Below are 18938 nucleotides of genomic sequence, written 5' to 3'. Positions count from 1 at the left end.
GGATTTCAACATGGCAAGTTCATGCAATTATGAATGCTCTGTGCTACATTCCACACTCCACACTCCAATGGCAGAGGTGAGGCCATAGGCCCACATAGCCAGAAATATCCGCTATGTGGATCTTTGTACAAACTGAGTTACCTAGCCCCTGTCCTAAGCACATATGTTCCCCCTTAGGGTCTCAGAACTTCCCGCATGCCATTATCAGATTTCTGTCAGGGAGCATCTATATAGGTCTTTCCTCAGAGATGTTTATCATCACACGTCCCTGGGCCTCATTCAGCTGATTCTTACAGCTTGCACAGAGTAGTACCAGCAAAGCTCCCACCCCAAGTTTTCAACCTGTGTGTCATGCCTTGGAGGGTTGCACATTGGGTGTCCTGCATATTAGATATTTACATTATGATTCATAATAGTAGCAGAATTAGCTATGAAGTAGCAACAGAATGTCATGGTTGGGGGTCATCACACGAGGGACTGTATGAAAGGATCACAGCATTAGGAAGGCCGAGAGCACTGTCTAAGCCCTTAGCAGTACAAACAGCAGAAGCAGGAACATCCAGAAAGCTATGGTTCCACAGGGTCCTTAGGAATGCCGGCTCTGAATGGCTTAATTAGTATTTTCCTAGTAAAAAATAAGATGCACACATATTTTTAAAAACAATTTTAGCCACTGAGTCATCATGTTTCAATGTTTTTGCTAGAAGGAAACACCATATGTACAAAGCATCTAGCACACAGTAGGAACTTAATGTTTGCTGGCAAAAGAAAGGAATGGAGAAAGAAAGGGAAATGAGAAAGAAAAGCACAAAAGACAAGAGAGGAAAATATAAAAGAGGAAGGCAGAGAAGAACACAGAGAGACACACAAACAAACGGGCCAACTTATGGAAGCCATACTGTGATTTAAATTCAATTGACAAGGATCACATACATGTTCTACTAAAAGCATCACAGAGAGGCAGCTCACAGGACAGTATAGCAATGCTTGCTTCTGTGTGATAGGATTGTGCTTCTGGGTTTTATTCCAAAGGCTTTTGTATGATCCTCCTCCCAATCTTTCCTAATCAGAAACAAAACAAAACAGAGGAAGAGGAGGAAAATGAACATGATCCTTAGAACAGCTCTCCGTTCTATATTGTGTCTGTGTCTAAATCAGAGAAGCAATGTATCTCATGAGAAAAGATAATGTAAACATTACTGAAGAGACAATTGCTGATGTACTGGGGACATTACTCAGTAGTACAGCATTTGCTTAGCATGTATCAGGCTCTGGGTTCAATCCCAACACTGCAAAACTAAACGAATCGGTAACATTTGGTGCATGGCTGAAAAACATGCATGAATATTTACATTTTGGGTGATTCCTCTTGCTCTTTACATAAAACAGAACAACAATCACACAGTATAATTTCCTGTCTAATTTTCTCTGTTTCATGTTTAAGACAGGGTCTCTTGTAGCCCAGGCTGGTCTGAAACTCACAGTCCTCTTGCCTCCCATCTCCTAAGTGTTGGGATTGCAGGCCGTGCCACCGTGCTGTCGTGTGTGATGACCCCAGCCATGCCATGCCATGACAGGACATGACTTCCTTTGAGAACATTATTTTTAATGTGTGTGAGATTATAGGGCTCTGCCCACAGATCTGTCTTTCTCCAGCTCCTCAGTGGTGAGATTACAAGCATGTGTGACTGCACCAATCACTTCACGGGGTTTCTGGGGATCAAACTTGGGTTCTCATGCTTTTAAGGCACAGTCTTTACAGATTAAGCTATATTCCTAAGACCCCAGACCCATTTATGTACATTATTAGCATCCGGCTTTAAATCTGTCTAAAGCAATCTTGAATCTTGCTGCCACTTGCTTCAAGTTTTTGCAGTGCTATTATACCACGGCCACAAATCTCTTCTCTATACGCTAACACCAACCAGACAGAAAAAGGTTTTGCCTTAACTCTTCCTACCTTTTCTGCTCAACAAAACATCTTTGACTTGACCCTGTGGAGTAGCAGTCATCCCACAGGCTCTCCGGTCTTCAGGCCTCTCTCACTCATGTCAGAGAGACAGGGAGAAAGTAAAATAAAGTACGACAAACCTCCCAGGAGTGGAAAGAAAACAAAACAGACAAGCAAAAACTCTTAGAACTGATAGATCTAAAGAGCTAAACTCGGACGAGCAGACACCTAAGAAGACAAGTTTAGAAAAGTTAACTAGGAGAGAGAGAAGGAAAAGGGGCATTGAAACCAAGAATTTGAGAGAATAAGAGGATTCCAATGAGACTAGAAAAAAAAAAAACCCATAATCTTATGAAGTAACAAAGTCACATATACATTTAAGGTGCCTCTAATACAGACCAAGATTTTTTCCCCTTAAACATTTGACAAAAAAATATAGTTCTTTGAGGGACAAAAGTAAGAGGAGAAGGTGGGGTACAGAAGAAACTGGGCCAAGGAGGGGAAAAGGAGGCAGGAGGGAGAGAGAGATAGGTTTGATGGGGGAATGACAGTTTGTACGCTTGCCCCAGTGCAGTGATACCAGCAGTAACTGAGGTCCTGTCCATCTATCTATGGCTGCCTGGTGGCACACTCATCATGTAACTTGTGGTAGCCTAGCACACTAGCCCTCATGGGAAAATCAATTTCTCTTTTCCTTCCTCTCCCCTTCCTCTTTCTAGAAAGTTTACAATCAAATGTAGGCCTTGTGCATGCTAAGAACACTGTCTCCCACTGCCTGAATTTTTCTCATTTTTGTTGTCTACATAATCCTGAACTATAATATTACTAAGCACCAGGTAACCACTTCCAATTGCTGCCATAAGCCAACATCTGTTAAACATTTTAATTTGCCTCAGGAAACTGCTTGAGTCTTTCCCTCTCCTAGAGCCACAAATACCCACCTATCAACTTAGGCGGATCTACAGTGACAGCATTTGTGGGAGAAGAAATAGAGAAGTTGCTTCACAAATATACAGCCTGGTAGATACTCTACAGCAAAGTGCCATAATGTACCTTACATGCTCCAAGGGCATGAGGAAGCTCTGTATTAGAAATACCCAATTCTATCTCAGTGGCTTGATGGAGCACAACCAATGTCCTCAACAGCAAAAGCCTCAACGTTAGGATTGAGTATTTTGAGACTTTTTGGTGTTGACATGAAAACAGCCACGTAAATTTAATAGATTACATCCCTGATACATCAGATTATTCTCTACTCTAATACCAAGTGGGCAATAGTCCTGCAAGAATCCAACAGCCGAGTGCTGGTCACTAAGCTTGTAAGAGAAAAGAGTGTATACAGAGCATGCTTGGGGGTTAGAGCCTGGGGGGAGCTCCTGCCTTATGTGTAACCCTACAAAGAACAACAGGAAAGCCCCGAACTCCGGGAAAAGGAAAGGGGAAAACAAAGAAAGACACCCAGAAAAGGGAAGAGCAAAAAACTGAGCCAAGCCACAGTAGAGTGCTTGCGTAGCATACACAGGCCATGGCTTCAATACCCAGAACTGAAAAAGAAAAATTAAAAACCAACCATTTCATAACTTTGTAGGCTGGCTGGGATGGTCAACTTTCCCAGGGCATAGTCACAGAGCAGTGGGAAAATATGAAGCAATCCTGAATACCAGCTCCATTAGTAGTCTCCAAAAGCCCGAGAAAATCCTCTTAATTCCCAACAGAATGTATTGAATAGAACACAGGAGACTTCTAGACCTTTCTGCCCGTCCACTTACGTTTTTATTGTTCATTCCACCCCAAACAGGTGACAAAATAGCATCGGAGGGAGGCATGCTAAAGACAAAAGGTCTCACTTTTTTATACAGCGCCTAAATGATTCACATGCCTGTTGCATGCATCCCTTCCTCTACCTGCTTCAGACTGTACTTCATAGAAATGATAGGCCTGCAATCCTTTAGGCTGTGCCAGTTAATACTTTTATCTGAACTAATTTAAGATTCGACTGCCACCTAGTGGGAGAGTAAAATAATGCAAGCTAACCATAGGCTGTCACATTCAGACATCAAATGGTGTTTCCTACCATTTCCCAATTTCCCAAATGGAAGGCGATCGCTGACACCACAGTCATGGACGCTAACTGGCATATGTGGCGATGTAACTCCGAGAAGTATAAATACTCGAAGGTCCTCATTTAACAACATGAAATGGGCCTAAATGAACTGAGTTGGAAAGACTGGGAAGAAACCTCGAATTACACATATCCAGAGCACGGACTCAAAGAACTGAATCTTGGAACTAGTTGTCTAAGTTTTATTCACATGGAAAGTGGGAGAATCTATATCTCAGCAGAAACAACGTTTCAAAGTACTCATACTTTTTCTCATCAAATAGTCTCTGCTCTCTCCAGCAGATTATCCCCCACACAGAAGCAATGAGGACTGCTAAGTTCTTACAAGTGGTGGCCTCCTTCATAGGTTCTTACCAGTTAGTTACACCAGGATTGAAAATAGCAGATTCCTTCCTTTCACAGGTTTCCTTATAGAGAATGTGTTTCCATTTGATACCCTGTTAGACTAAAATTTCAAGGGACTGAACTTCTGTCACCTTATCGTAATGGAATGCACTTTAATGACCTGTGTCTTACTGTCACAGTGGCCAATTATTTAGCACAGAACTTAGAAGTTTCAAGAAAGCTCTAAACATTCAGTCAGCATTTGTAAGCGCATACATTCACTAGTACTAGAATATACTCATGAGAATCACAATTATCAATCTCTCTATTTCTTCAGGTAGTCACTGTTAACGGCGACTTCTTCAGGGATTAATCCCACACTACCAGTTTTAGCTACAAGAAAACCTGAAAAACGGGGTACCTGAAGAATGGGTAACAATATTGCCAGCGCCAGCTCACTGTCATCTTTCTTGTCTCCTGGGCTGGAAACAGCTCTTACCCAGACTAACATGGTGCTGATGACCAGGTGCTGAGTACCTACTAAGGTGCACTAGGCTCCCTTACTCAGCTGTGCGTTCCTCTCGGCCATCTAAGCCTCCCCTGACTCCGTCTACACATACTGCATTGTCTTTAATGCAGTGACTGGCTTTACATGAGTGGTCACACTCTAGATACTCCTCTGCACTTCACTTTTTCCTTCTAACAAAATAACTGGAATGGTTGTTCCATTCTGATATAAGACTAGCTCCTTTGTACTAGATGAAGAATATTCCATTGTATGAATACGTCAGAATTTAGTTTTTCAGTCCTGGAAGAAGACATGCTAGTTGCTTTCAGCCTTAACTTATACAGCCCTGTACACGTACCATTTGGCATGTAAAGTAGTGTGTACAGCAGTGAGACTGCTGATACTCGGCAACCTCGGACTTGGCTGCTGGGATCTGAGTGGAGAATTACACTAAGTTTGTGGGTTAAATTCTTTTTTTCTGGGTGGTCATGTGTTTGTGTACGTGTGTGTGCATACATGAGCACAAGTACTGAAAGGCCAGAGGTCAGCATCAGGTATCTACTTGAACTGCTCCTCCCTCCCTTTCCCTCCCTCCCTCCCTACCATTCAAGACAAGGTCTGTCTCCTGGAACTCACTCTAGACCAGACTGACCACAAACTCATAGAAGTCTGCCTGTTTGTACACTGACACTGTACAAACTGCCACTGTGCTAAGCTTTGTATGTTTTAAATGCAATTTACAACCAATAGCATCTCAGATTGGATAAAATACTACAAACCCCATTTTTACATCATTTTAGTTTTTCTCACAGATTTTGCACATTCCTGTTAAAACTACTTTTAAGTATATTTTATATATTTTTCTACTTCATTTTCTTTCTGGAAGGCTTTATTTTTATTTTTGCTTAAATTTTTTACACTATTTCTTTCTACAATCATTCATTTAGTGTGTGAACACTCAAGTGCTACCGTGCATCTCTGCAGGTCAGAACTTGCACTGGGTAAGTTCTCCCCTCCACCATGTGACTCCTGGGGATTTAATCAAGTAGTCAGGCTTAATGGCAAGAACCCTTGTCTGCTGAGCCATCTTGCTAGTGCCTCGGTTGTTTTGCATGTTGGTTACTTCTTTCTTTCTCTTTCTTTCTTTTTAAATAGACAGGGTATCATTAAATAGCCCAGGCTGGCCCCAATCTCACAATCTTTGTGAATCTGTCTCTTGAGTGCTGAATGCTAGGTGTGTGCCATCATTTTTGGTCTTATTTTTGTTATTTTTGCCTCTTTTGCAAGTAACCACTTTGTGTATGTGTGCCCACAAGTATGTACAAGCATCGAGGCCAGAGGAGGGCAGTTATCCTCCATCTTACTTCTAAGAGGCAGGGTCTTTCTTAATCTGGAACTCATGCTTGTTTGTTTGATTGGGCTGGCAGCCAGCAGGTCCTGGTGCTCCTCTGTCTTCACACTACACCACTGTGTTTAAAGGTGTGCATGGGCTCACGTCTAGCTTATGTGCTGGGATGAAACCTTTGGTCCTCACGTTTGCGTGCCAAGCATCTACTGTAGGATCTGTCTACCCAGTAACTACTTTACTCAGCTCACTTACTAGTACTTTTCTTTTACTTATTTTTTAGAAGATTCTCTTGAAGTTTCCAGTTATCAGCTGAAAGATTATTTAATCTAAGATTATTCTAAATTATCTGCTGGTATTTAAATTCAGTGAAGGTAAAAGCCTATTTCTTCTCTATTTTTAGCATCGGATTACTTTACATGAAGTGGGTAATCGACAGGTACCTGAGTCAGTTACATAAATGCATCCTACTTGATAAAACCTAACCCTTTCCTTAACAGACATGCTTATTCCAAAACATTTTATGTGTAAATGAGGGAACAGGATTCATATCACCATATACACATATATCAGAGTATAAATCCTGTAAGAAAATGATTATTTCATTATCAATACTATTGATCTTTTGGGCTTTAATGTATCATATCTTAATTGTTAGAAGGCCTAATAATGAAATAAACACACTAAGATCTTACCTTTTAGATCTTAGATCTGATGAATCAAACTGGATATTCATAGGTCCAGGATTTATTTCATGTTCTACCTCAGAGATAAGATGCCTAGAATCATTATCCATACTTGCCATTTTTTCTCAGATTCCAGGCACTGGGGAAGTCAGTCCTATATAAACCAGAAAAAGGTAATTTAGTTTACTCTTAAATTTTTTTTTTACTATTTTTAATATATTTGCATATAAGCAAAATAGAGAAGAATGGAGATTTGCTGCTGGTATTTTTAAAGATGGCTCGCTGTACCCAGGTCGTCTCCCACTCTTGAGCAAGCCTGGGACTATAGGTGTAAAGCCAACAGGTCTTCAGTGCAGTACATGATTGACATTATTGGAAATATTACAAACTTGAAATTTCTTATCTTTCAGCCTAAAGAAAAATAAGTGAGACAATTCATTTCCAGGAATATAAAGATTTGGTTATTTGGACCTAGTCCTGGAATAGACTATTTTAAAAATCTTTCTGAAAAGCTTAGGAAAGAGGGAATGAAATCAGGTAAGCTGGAAGCAAAGAGAAGAAACACTGAAATGCTGCAGGGAGTGGCTGCCTTTTCAGAATCTGAGCTGATGTCTTCAAAGCCTCAAGACTTAGGGAAACAGAGAGAGACCAAGGTCCATCTAAAGCAAAGACTGTAAGAGTTTAGCCTCAGATCAGAGTACAAAAGTGAATGGGCCTCCCTCGCACTGTGGCCAGTGGCTATCACATGAGGAGGTGTGAAGATAACACACTTCAGCTACAGAAAGTTCAGAAGATCTACAGTAATGTGTCCGGTCAAACATCTCTCCGGAATGCACATCTCTCCGGAATGCACGCCTGCATATTCAACGAGGCACTCAGCATCTTTACCTAGATGTAGTTATGCAACTCAAACTGAGCATGTTCTAAACTTGACTTTCTTTCTCAAAAAATAAAAAACCAAAACCCAAACCACATGCATAGTTTTCCTACTTCAACTAGTTCTTCTGCTCGGATCAGAGACTTTTCTCACACTCAGCATTTAATCCATTTGGACTCTTATTGGCTTTTCAAATGTTATCATCCCCTTTCCCCCAACTCCCATCCCCCCTCACCCTAAAGATTTATTTATTTTATGTATATAAGTGCACTGTAGCTATCTCCAGACACACCAGAAGAGGGCACTAGACCCCATTACATATGGTTGTGAGCCACCATGTGGTTGCTGGGAACTGAACTCCTGACCTCTGGAAGAGCAGCCAGTGCTCTTACCCACTGAGCCATCTCTCCAGCCCCACATCTCTTTCTTCAATCAGGTTCCCCAAACAATATTTAACGAAAAGGAATAAAGAACTCCACAGATGAGTGGAACTCCCTCCTGTTATCCTGGCCCTACAGTTTATTCTACCACATAGAGATGTAGAACAGAGCAATGTGGAAGGAATTTGACATCATGCAATTAGTTGGTGTAATTTGGGGGAGGATGTATTTAACTGACATATCAAGGACAGAGATCAGTGAGATACTAAACATCTATAATGCATGAGACAACTTCCTTCCGAAATTATCCAGGTGAAACAGCATCACTTCTGATGACAAGAGGGTTGTAACCGGGGGATCTTGTATGGTACTGGCAGTGTTCACCTTCTTCAATCTAATTGTTGTTACAGGGATATTTGCTCTATAACTCTATGTGTGAGTGTGTGTTCGTCTAATGTACTTTTGTGTATGCATATTTCACTATACAATGAAAAGAACTACATAAAATGAAATACTTTGTGAGCTGTACAAGCAATTGTTCTTATTCCTTACTGTGTAAGTTATTGTTGGTATGGCTGTTATACATAGAAAGATAAAAGGTACAAGGGGCCAGTCCTGGACTGTCAGAGCCAGGTAACCCAAATGTGAGCCGTCCTCTTCACCGGGGCTTGCTGTCTGTCCTGCTTGCTCTCATGCTGCACCTCCGTCACTCTCAAGTCTCCTACCTCAAGTTGGTGTGGACACTGAGCGATGCTGTAGCATCGTCCCCGATTGGTTTAACGGACTCTGATGTTAGGTTACCTTTTCTAGCTCGTTCTTTCCCTGCCCCTTCCCTCTTCCTCACCACCTCCCTCCTTCTCTCTAGAGATGAGTACAGGACACGTGGTTGCTAGGGTGGTTGCTAGGTGAGTGCTCTACTCCTGAGCCTTAGGCTAGCCAAATCTATTCTGACTTTCTTACAGTACTTATGGAAGGATTGGGAGGAAGGAAGGTTTTGTATCAGAAATCTGCCATTCACCTACGAGACTTAGCACCATCCATTGAACCACCATGTCACTGCATTCCCTCCTGCAAAACCAAAACAGTAACGCCCAACTCACTGTTGACATAGGGTTGAAAATAGTGCTGCACGCATTAGAACTCTGTGCTGAGAAATGTTCAGTTGTATCATTAATCATTGCAATAAACAGCTAAAAATACTTTTTAATGCCACCTTTTCAATTTTTCCCTTTTAAACAAAAGACCTCCTTATTAATAAACATGTGGACAACTGTCATCAATGCACCACCGACTTCGTGACAAGGATACTAGTAACGTGCTGTTCCCCAAATCTGTGCATTTCCTGTTGTTTCCCTTTCACTTCCCTCTCTACTTCTGCTTCTCTGCCCAGTGTATAAGACAGTCAAGGTCCTTACTGGTACTAAAGACAAGCAAATGCTAAAGAGACCCATTAGGCATATCTTGGGAGAGTAACATTTCAAAAAAGACTGGAAGGGAAAGACAAATGAGCTCAGTGACAGGGAGCTTGTTGTACACCATGTGAGAAGCTCCAGAACCACAAAGGGGTAGGGTGTAACCAAAACTAGTATCATCCCAAAATAAGTATTTCACTTCCACATGCTGCATGGATTAGGATGGCAGAAATTACTAAGACAGCCAAAATATAAGTAATGCTAAATGCTAAACATAGTCATTAAACAAGGGTTTACTGAGTTTCTACGATATAAAGAGGTATTGGGGAAAATAAAAAATTAAGCCACATTTCCTACCATCAATAAATTTAAAAATGTAATTTATGAAGCTGAGAGAAATAGTATTCCCAAATCTCTTAAGAGCTATTCCAGCGGGGTGCAAAGGAGTTCTAATTTCACTGCATTACTCCACTTTTAGTTCATCTCCATACCAATCACAGGTTCTCCTTTCTAAATCAACTTGGCAAGGCATCGGTGAAAGATTTAGTCCAACTTACATACTCTGAACATAACCAAGAATGACCAAAAAATAAAACAAACAGGACTTCTCCCAGGTTAAAATGTTTTTTTCAGTTGACTCTTTGAAACAGATTCATAGAGCAAGCAGATTGCACACTTTCAAATGTGTAGCAAGAGACAATTCTTTTGCAGTGTTTCTCAACCTTCCTAATGCTGTGACCCTTCCTCATGCTGTGGTGACCCCAACCATAAAATTATTTCATTGCTACTTCTTCACTTCAATTCTGCTACTGTTATGAATCATGATGTAAATATCTGATATGCAGGGTATCAGGTCCAGACTCACAGCTTGAGAACCATTGCTTTAGTGTAAAGTGCACATTGTTTGAGAGTAGTTGCTACTGGAATCCCGTTAAAATGGGAGCAACTCTGATAATATCAATTTCACTAAAACAGTTAAAAAGAAAAAAAAGTAAATTTGAAGTTTCTATCTATCTATCTATCTATCTATCTATCTATCTATCTATCTATAGGCAAGGGTTCATGAGGTAGACCAGTTGGTCTCAAATTTGCTAAACTGTACCCAGCATGATCAAACTGTTCTCAACACCTTCATCTACCTAAAAAAACAGATAGTTCACTTGTTTGCCTTAAGCTTTAACTAACGTGTTAAAACTAAAGCCTAAGATTCGAAGGTAAGACAGACAAGTTAAGGAAATGTGAGAAGAAAGGGGGCCCTGGTCTCCAGGGTTCACTTAAACTATCTCCCCTGCTACAAGTCAAAAGGTTCCAGCAAAATTAACAAACTTGCCTTAGGGATATCCTACATAGAGGTGTAATGTGAATTATTAAAAAAAAACAAATCCACAGTATCGCCAGCTAGGCACTGGACAAGTGGTCTTGGTCTGTTCTCAGCCCAGCACATAGACCAAGACCGCATTTTTTTTCCTTTTTGCCAAAGCCTGTCTAACCAAAACTGGCTCTGCCTCCCCAGAGCTCCGAAATCACTCTCTCTACTCACTCTCTCTACTCTGCAGCTAGCTACTACTGAATCTGTTCTGTTCCGCACTTCCAAATTCCCTCAGCTAGCTGGGGTGCACTTCTTGCAAACACATGCCCTGCAAGTTACCTTTCCCAGGAGCTTAGTTGAGTAGCATTGAGAAGGAAAACACCACACAATCTTAGTTTAGAATCAACAGATAACTCAATTGCTGGGTGCAGAACCTAGCATCCTAATTTCTCCTACTATTCTAAGTTAGAAGTCTTCCACGGCAGAGCCACCTGAACTAACAGCCCCGGGTCTACGTTGTGTCTGCTTGCTCCTGTAGTCCAAAGAGTAGTTTCTTTCTCCTGCATTCCCTCTTCCTCCCCAGACCCAGAAATCCCAGCTCCTCCTCACCCAGTGATTGATTGCTTGTCATCTTTATTATCTTTATCAATTAGGGAAAATTCCACTACATAGAGGTAATAGATATTTCAAATGATACTAGCAATGAACCGTATTTAAAACCAAAATCACTTGAATGTGTCTTTATTCCTTTTCTAGATCCAAACCTGCATTTTTCTGGGAATCAAACAAACAAGAATATAAGCTTTCTTTAAACCATGCCTTAATTTCCCATGTATATAATTACACACACACACACACACACACACACACACACACACACAGTCGTGCACATGTTGCTATGCTAAGAGACTTAAGGTCCACACTCTGGAGAAGTTCACACCTTACACACTGGGAATACTGTCCTTTCTCTGAGCACATATTCTATTAACACCCATGTGTAGATATAGCAATATGGTAATATATCAATTACCAATAAATTTAAATCTGCTCCACACGAACTCTTCCTGAAATTCTTTTCTGCAGCCCAGGCAAGAACCCTGTCTCAGTGGTGGCGTCCGAAAAGAATGCCTCAGGCTGCCGCAGGTTAGTGTGGAACTTAGCTCCCACCAAGTTTAGTTCTACCCTGAAGTCTGCCTAAGTTCAGGGAAAATGAGACCTTTTAACTCACAGAGCTTACGTTAACTAAGAATTGGTGGCTACTAAGAAAAATGAGAAATTTAGGAAGATTCTTGGATTCAGGTGTCCTCACTAAAATGAGACTAGGATTATGGAAAGATAAGGAACAGGAGAAACTGAAGATGGAAAAGAAATTGTCTTCTCTTAGAACCAAAGAGAAGAATGAAATCAAATCATGCTGGGACCCAGTGAAATTTCTCTATGTTGCAACTGACACTAACCTACTTATAAAGTGAGCCCTCACAATTCCATTGTTTCATTAATATAAATGTAAAAATTTGACTGATTTTAAAAATGGCTCTTTGAAGTAATGGATAAAAACATTCCATATATAATACATGTAAAATGTGAAATGAATCCGGGACATACTATGGCATTAAAAGCTTATGAATGCTGTAAACATCTTGTTTAAAGTCACTTTTGGGATTCTGCTATACCTGACATAATTTTTTAAATTCTTTCAGCTGAAAGGGGTAGTTTAAAAACTGAAAAACTGATTTGCAAAGAGAATTGTATCCTCACATCAAAAAGAATGGCATGAAGTAAGGGCTGGGGAGAAAGAGTGGCTCTGGTAAAATTCATTTGGAAAATCTAACACTATAAAAGTCTTCCTTTGAACTGGATACATCTATTTGTATAAAACCATGCCAACCACTATTACTCTGCACAATGGAGTTTTCACAGAGTATTTAACATTTAGTATTTAGTATAAAGAGTACATTCTGAAGTAGAAAAAAATAAAGAAAAGGTTCCTCTTCATAGAACCAATTGACCAACCACAAACAAAACAATGCTAAAGGGAAAGAATTCATTTCTAGTCAGCCTCTGTGTGTCATTTTGGAGGAACCCCAAAGAAAATGATGCATCTGTCAGTAGAAAGGGTGTGGGAGATAGAGCTCCTGCTGTTTTCCTCAAGGCTGCCTGCTGTCTAATGTTTGCTTGATGCTGCTTAAACTGTTGAGTTGTGGTAAATAAATATTACTGTCACATTAGAAGAAAGGGATGGGGAAGAAGAGAAAAAACAAACAAGGGGAAACAAACACAATCTCAGAGAAGAAACTCGTCCTAGATCACGTAGCTGACAGAACCCAGCTGGTACTGAATTCGATCATTGTGATGCCCAATGCTACTTCTTCTCCACTGATATCTGCCTTCAGCAAGAGCCTGAGCTCTCTGAAAGACCCACAGGGGTTGGAGAAGTCAGTTCTTCATTATCTAGATTGTGAATAAAAGACCATTAACAGCCAACACAGCAAATGGGCCTAGAATTCTAAAACACATGGAACTAGGAGAGATGGAATTACATGTCCATGCGTCCATTATTAGAAATAAAGCACATTTACTTTTCTTTGAGGCGAACTAGTTTAGCCGACTCTGTTTCCTGATACAAGTTTTGTTTTGTTTTTTTGTTTATGTTTTATTTTGGTTTTTTTTTTGTTTACATTTTGTTTTGTTTTGTCTGAAAGTATTTCCCTAGCCACCATAAGTCCATTCAGAGACTGCTCAACTGGAGAAAGGACCAGGTCCCTATGAGAGTAACAACCAATCTGCTAAAACAGTAGAAGAGGCGGGTGACTACACTTCCCTATGTGTAAACCAACAGTGCACCGTTAAATGAACTAAGAATGTGCACAGGTTCAGGATAAGTAGGTCCTTTTAGTTCCTGAAGATATTTTAATTAGGGATTGAATACTACGAAGCTGGAAAAGAGGGAACATTTAGGAAGATTCTTTGAGGTCAGCAGCCTTACTAAACCATGATTGGTATTAGGGAAGACATGACAGCCATTCAGGAACTTAAAAGGCTCATTAGCTACCCAGGCATATATTTATTTTGAGCAGTGTTGAAATGTTGTGACATAGTAAAACTAGTGATTCATTCCAAAGAAGCTGATTTAAATAAAAAAACCTCATAAATGAGGAGTCCAAAGTTCTTATCGCCTCTTTTATCAAATAGCTAATAATTTTTAAGCAAATGAGTTCAGAACTTGGGGGTTTCCAGTTGCTTCCATCAATTACCTCAAACTTCAATTTCCCCTGAAACACTGAGTTCCAAATGCACTGGTCTAAATGAGTGAAATGATGAGATGCTCTGCTATGTGATGAAGTACGCCAAGAAGGGAACAAGAGTTCGAGGCTGTAGGTCAGACTGCAGAATGTTCTATCAACGGCAAAAAATGCTACGCATGCATATAACATCTCTTTGCTGCAGTCTTAATGATATAATTTGGTGGGTTTTAAACAGGCAAAGTAACATAAACAGACACATCCAGTTCTAGAATCTTTATCTTTGAGACAAAGCCCTAAATTCAAGACTCTTAACCCATAGCTAAGTCATGAAGAGTTCCTAATTGTTTTAACACTAGTTTTGGTACAGGGTACTGCCATGTTTACCTCCAAGGCTTGTGTGTTGAAGGTAATTCTCAAGGCTGGAGAGATGAGCCGGTGTTATAGTCCTAGCAGCCTTTAGGAGATGCTTAAAGCACCAATGTGATTAGTAGGGATGTAGGGGTTGAACTATCACCCCCCCTTGCCTTCTGTCTCATTTACTTTGTGAGAACTTAGCAAAAAGAAAACATCCTGGCAGGTCCTTACCAAGCATCCAAACTGACTGCACCCTGACCTTGACTCTCTAGTCTTCAGAACTGTCAGATATAAACTTGTTATTTATAAATTACTTCATCCTCTTTCTCTTCTGGTCCCAGGCACTGTGGGAGCCGTGGATTACTGTGCAGACATGGCCAAGAACCACACCACACACAACCAGTCCCCCAAATGGCACAGAAATGGCATCAAGAAACCCCAGTCACAAAGATACGAACCTCTTAAGTGGGTTGACCCAAGTTCCTGAGGAGCATGTATACAAGAAAGGGCTGAAGAAGATGCAGGCCAACAGTGCAAAGGCAGTGAGCGCACGCGCGGAGGCCATCAAGCCCAAGATGCCAAAGGGCCCCAGCCGCAAACTCAGCCACCTGGCTTTCATCGCTCACCCCAAGCTTGGGAAGAGGATTCGAAGTTACATGGCTGAGGATCAGAGGCTCTGCCAACCAAAGCCCAAGGTTCAAACCAAGGCAGAGGCCAAAGCTCCAGCTAAGGCCCAGGCTTCGGCTCCAGCTCAGGCTCCCAAAGGGGCCCAGGCCCCTGTGAAGGCTCCTATCAAAGTGAAGACAGACAGACTGCTATGACACACCCACCTACACACTATTAGAAATGACCAATGTTCTGTGCTGTCTTTACAAATAAACTTGAGACAAGAAAAAAAAAAAAACGACTTCATCTCAGATATTCTATGAGACCAGCAAAGACAGGCCCCCCAAAAGAAGTTGACGGCTTAAAGAATGTATGTGATACTGGGGTAAAAAAAGATGTTAGTTAAAAACAAATGTCAGGGTTGAAATGGTGACAGTATCACTGGGGATAAGAAAGAAAGGGTTTCCAGCTGGGTATGAGATAGCCAAGCCAAGCCAAGATAAGGACAAGCTCTGGGAAAAACAACAACTTTGGTCTTAGATGGCTCAATCTGGCTTCCACAAAGTTCCTATCACCACCTTGAGAACATATCCAAGGTAATGTTCCCTTTCAGTTCTTCTTGCATCTAATTACAACATTGTAAGAATAGCTTCTAATAAAGCTCCACCTATTACACTCCTGCTCCTTCAGGTCTCTAAAGATGGGGCTCTAAGTTAATATATGACCTGCATACATGATCAGAGAATGCCTGGCTGTATTCTAATAATATTTTATAAAAGAAAAATACACACATCAGCAGGTGATATTTGGTAAGAGTTGACATGCCTCTGTAGTATAAAAAAGGGAATCCTGTCATTTAAAAAGGGCAGCCTGGTAGATACAGTTATTGTATGTGTATCTCTTTTCTCTATAGATCTGCTAGAGCCTGCTAACACACACACACACACACACACACACACACACACACACACTCCTTCTTTATGAAGAATTTACTGGTATGTTAATAGCTAATAGCCATAATTCTACAATTCTGAGGCCACCAGGGGGTGGGGGGTGGGACATTTTTTTTACTCTGATTAACTAATGCCTCAAAGAATGTTAAAATCTGGCAATGTCAGTCTAGAAAGCACCAAAGCAATACTATGACACCAAAAAACTTCTCCTTCCACACCAGCAACACTAGATTTTCTTAAGTTGAGTTTTAGATAAACAAAACAACAACAACAACAACAACAAAAAACCAACTAACCAGCCAGCCAGCCAACCAACCAAAAACAACAAACAAACAAACAAACCAAAAACTACTAGCAAAGTACTAAAGTTTAAATGTATTATTAAAATGCAGGCCTGCTAGGAAATTTTAACCTCATGATTTTTTTTCCTCTTTATGCCAATATAGATCTTTTATAAAAACACTACACTGTTCTCATTTTAATTCAGATTAGCAACAGTGCCTTTCCATGTTTATTCCTGTAAAATATTTACAGCATTATAACTGTAATAGAATAGTTTTATGTGTAGAACAGGTTCACATTAAAGATATTGGGAGGAAATCTAAAACTTGTTCTCAAAGCTCTAGTGAGCAGGACTGGAAGTGAAGGTAAATTTTACTTTCTTAGAGGTCTAAAGATCATGTAACATCTTTGTTAATTTTGAAGTGGCTAGTTTTTCTGGTATGTGTGGTGTATGTGTATGTACATGTTTGTGTGTCTGCACACATGCATGTAGAGGCCAGAAACTGAAGTCTTCCCTCTACCTTACTTTTTGAGACAGGGTCTCTTACTGGGCCAGAGCTCATCAATTCCAGGGGCCTAGGTGGCCAGCAAGCCCCCAGGTCTGGCTGTTCCTATGTCACTAATGTTGGGCGTCACTGTGTGCACCATAACCCCTGGTTTTCTTTTTCTTTTTTTACAAAGGTGCAAAGACCCAGCCAAAACCACATGCCTGGTCTTCATGCTTGCAAGATCAGCACTCTAGAGACCAGCTCTCTCTGCCTCTGGGTTTCAGGTTTGAAGTCTCACTATTTCTTTGTCTAAACTGGAGACCATCCGCCCACCTGCCTTACCCTACTGAATCCTGGGATCACAGGTTTGCCCATGCCTACCTGGTTGTACTTGTTTATAAGGTAGACAGGTTTCTCTTTAATTTACAACTTGACCTACTGAAAAGTTTTGTTGAAACAAATAACAAAACCCCAAATAAATAATGAACAAACAAAAACCTCTCTGCCTGTTACTCTGCATGCCAGTTCGTTGTTATGTTTGAAGACACCGAATAGTAAAACAGAGAGGAACCTCAACAATAGCTAAGGCACTGCCAACGGATCCTTACAATTAGGTTTTTGACAGGTTGGCTAATAAGTGACTGGTGATAAGCGGATGTCTTCAATTCCGTAGGTCTTTTCCTGATTTGTAAAGCGAGGAGAAAGCAGTTGGACTAGCTGCCTTACAGCTCCAGTACTGCAAGACAGCCAGCACACCATTGCCACCCACAATTAGAGCAGTCACTCACGGGCTGGGGAAGTAAGTGGCTTAGTGGTAGAGCGACTTCAATGCTAAGCCCTGGGTTGGATCTCCTGCACCTGTACAAGCACAAATGATTCACACCCTTACCACCAGTGTGGTAGGAACACCAGGGGCTTCCGCTCTCAATTCCCCTCTCTAGGTCTTTCTCATACAAGAACAGCTCTACCCCTGCAATAATCAATCCCAACAGTCCTCTCACCCGGCTTCGGGTGTTCATATGCTGTAACCCTTCCTGCCTTTTCCCACAGGCTCCAGAAGACCCAGACTTCCTCAGCTCCCGAGAACTCCCCGCACTTGACCCACTCGAGGGACTTGCGCCGCTTTGGAGCAGTGTCCCTAGCCCGGGGCTTGGCTCTCCCGGCATCCCAACGACCCCTCCGTGCTGACAGCCCGTTGGCTGCAAGTTCAGCCCTTCCCTCCTCGCCTGGGCTCCCTCTTGGACTGTCCCAGGGTGAGTTGGCCAGGAGCGAGAACGTGCCTACCTCAGCAGGTCAATCCCTCTACCTCGGAAAAGCCGAACTGGAGGCGAAGACCCTTTCACAGACCTCTCAGTTGGCAGCCGCTTAGAGAATAGTCCCCTAAACAGGAAGAGGCAAGGGCTTAGGCCGCGGGGAATCGTGGGGGATGGAGTCCTAGGAGAACACAGTCCGCCGCCTCTGTTAACGTGCCGCCAACTGGAACTACAACTCCCAGAGGGCTCTGCAGTAGCCAGCCATCCTCCCTAAAAACAAAACAAAACCAAACCCGTCCTCCGGCTCTGGAGGCGGGGTCGCCGAGCAGGTGAATGAACCTCTGATTGGCTGAGTTCTCTTCTCCGCCCGAACAACCTAGGAAGAGAGAAAAAGAAGCGGCATCTTGAGTTTTACAGCATCACCGGCCACGTGAGAACAAGATGATATGGCTGACGTCCTTGATGACTTTTCTCAGGCTTTCCTAGCTCACATTATGTTCTGCAGTCACGCCCTTGGACGCTGTGGATCCTGAGGGAAGCTGGAGTGGGGTGGGATGGGGAAACTGTTAGGGTGCATTGCCTTTTCCCTTTTTGATTTGTGTTTCCAGTCGGAGTTTCTCTGCATCTCGATCTCTCCTGGAACTCACTCTGTAGACCAGGCTAGCTTCAAACGCAAAGATCTGAGCCTACTTCTGCCTCTGTGTCCAGAGTTGGGATTAGAGATGAATGCCACCAATGCCAGGTGTGTGTGTGTGTGTGTGTGTGTGTGTGTGTGTGTGTGTGTGTGTTTGTGTGTTTTAGTTCCTTCACAAATTAGTCTCTAGACTCAAAGAGAATTTCAAA

General features: G+C 41.7%; 1 protein-coding gene across 1 annotated transcript in view; it reads right to left on the bottom strand.

The window, feature by feature from the left end:
• The window catches only part of SLC38A9 (solute carrier family 38 member 9), a 69463-nt gene extending 51250 nt beyond the window's left edge, over nucleotides 1-18213 (bottom strand). Inside the window, exons 1-2 of the mRNA XM_080933564.1 lie at nucleotides 18127-18213; nucleotides 6946-7090 (exon numbers count right to left, since the gene is read on the bottom strand). Of these exons, the coding sequence (XP_080789690.1) occupies nucleotides 6946-7055 (110 nt within the window). The 5' untranslated portion in view covers nucleotides 7056-7090; nucleotides 18127-18213. The remainder of the gene's footprint in view (nucleotides 1-6945; nucleotides 7091-18126) is intronic.
• Nucleotides 18214-18938: the final 725 nt, after the last annotated feature.

The sequence above is a fragment of the Micromys minutus genome, assembly GCF_963924665.1.
Source record: "Micromys minutus genome assembly, chromosome: 20".
NCBI classification, from domain to species: domain Eukaryota; kingdom Metazoa; phylum Chordata; class Mammalia; order Rodentia; family Muridae; genus Micromys; species Micromys minutus.
The sequence above is the reverse complement of the archived record's forward strand: the minus strand, read 5'-3'. Positions and strand labels throughout refer to the sequence as shown.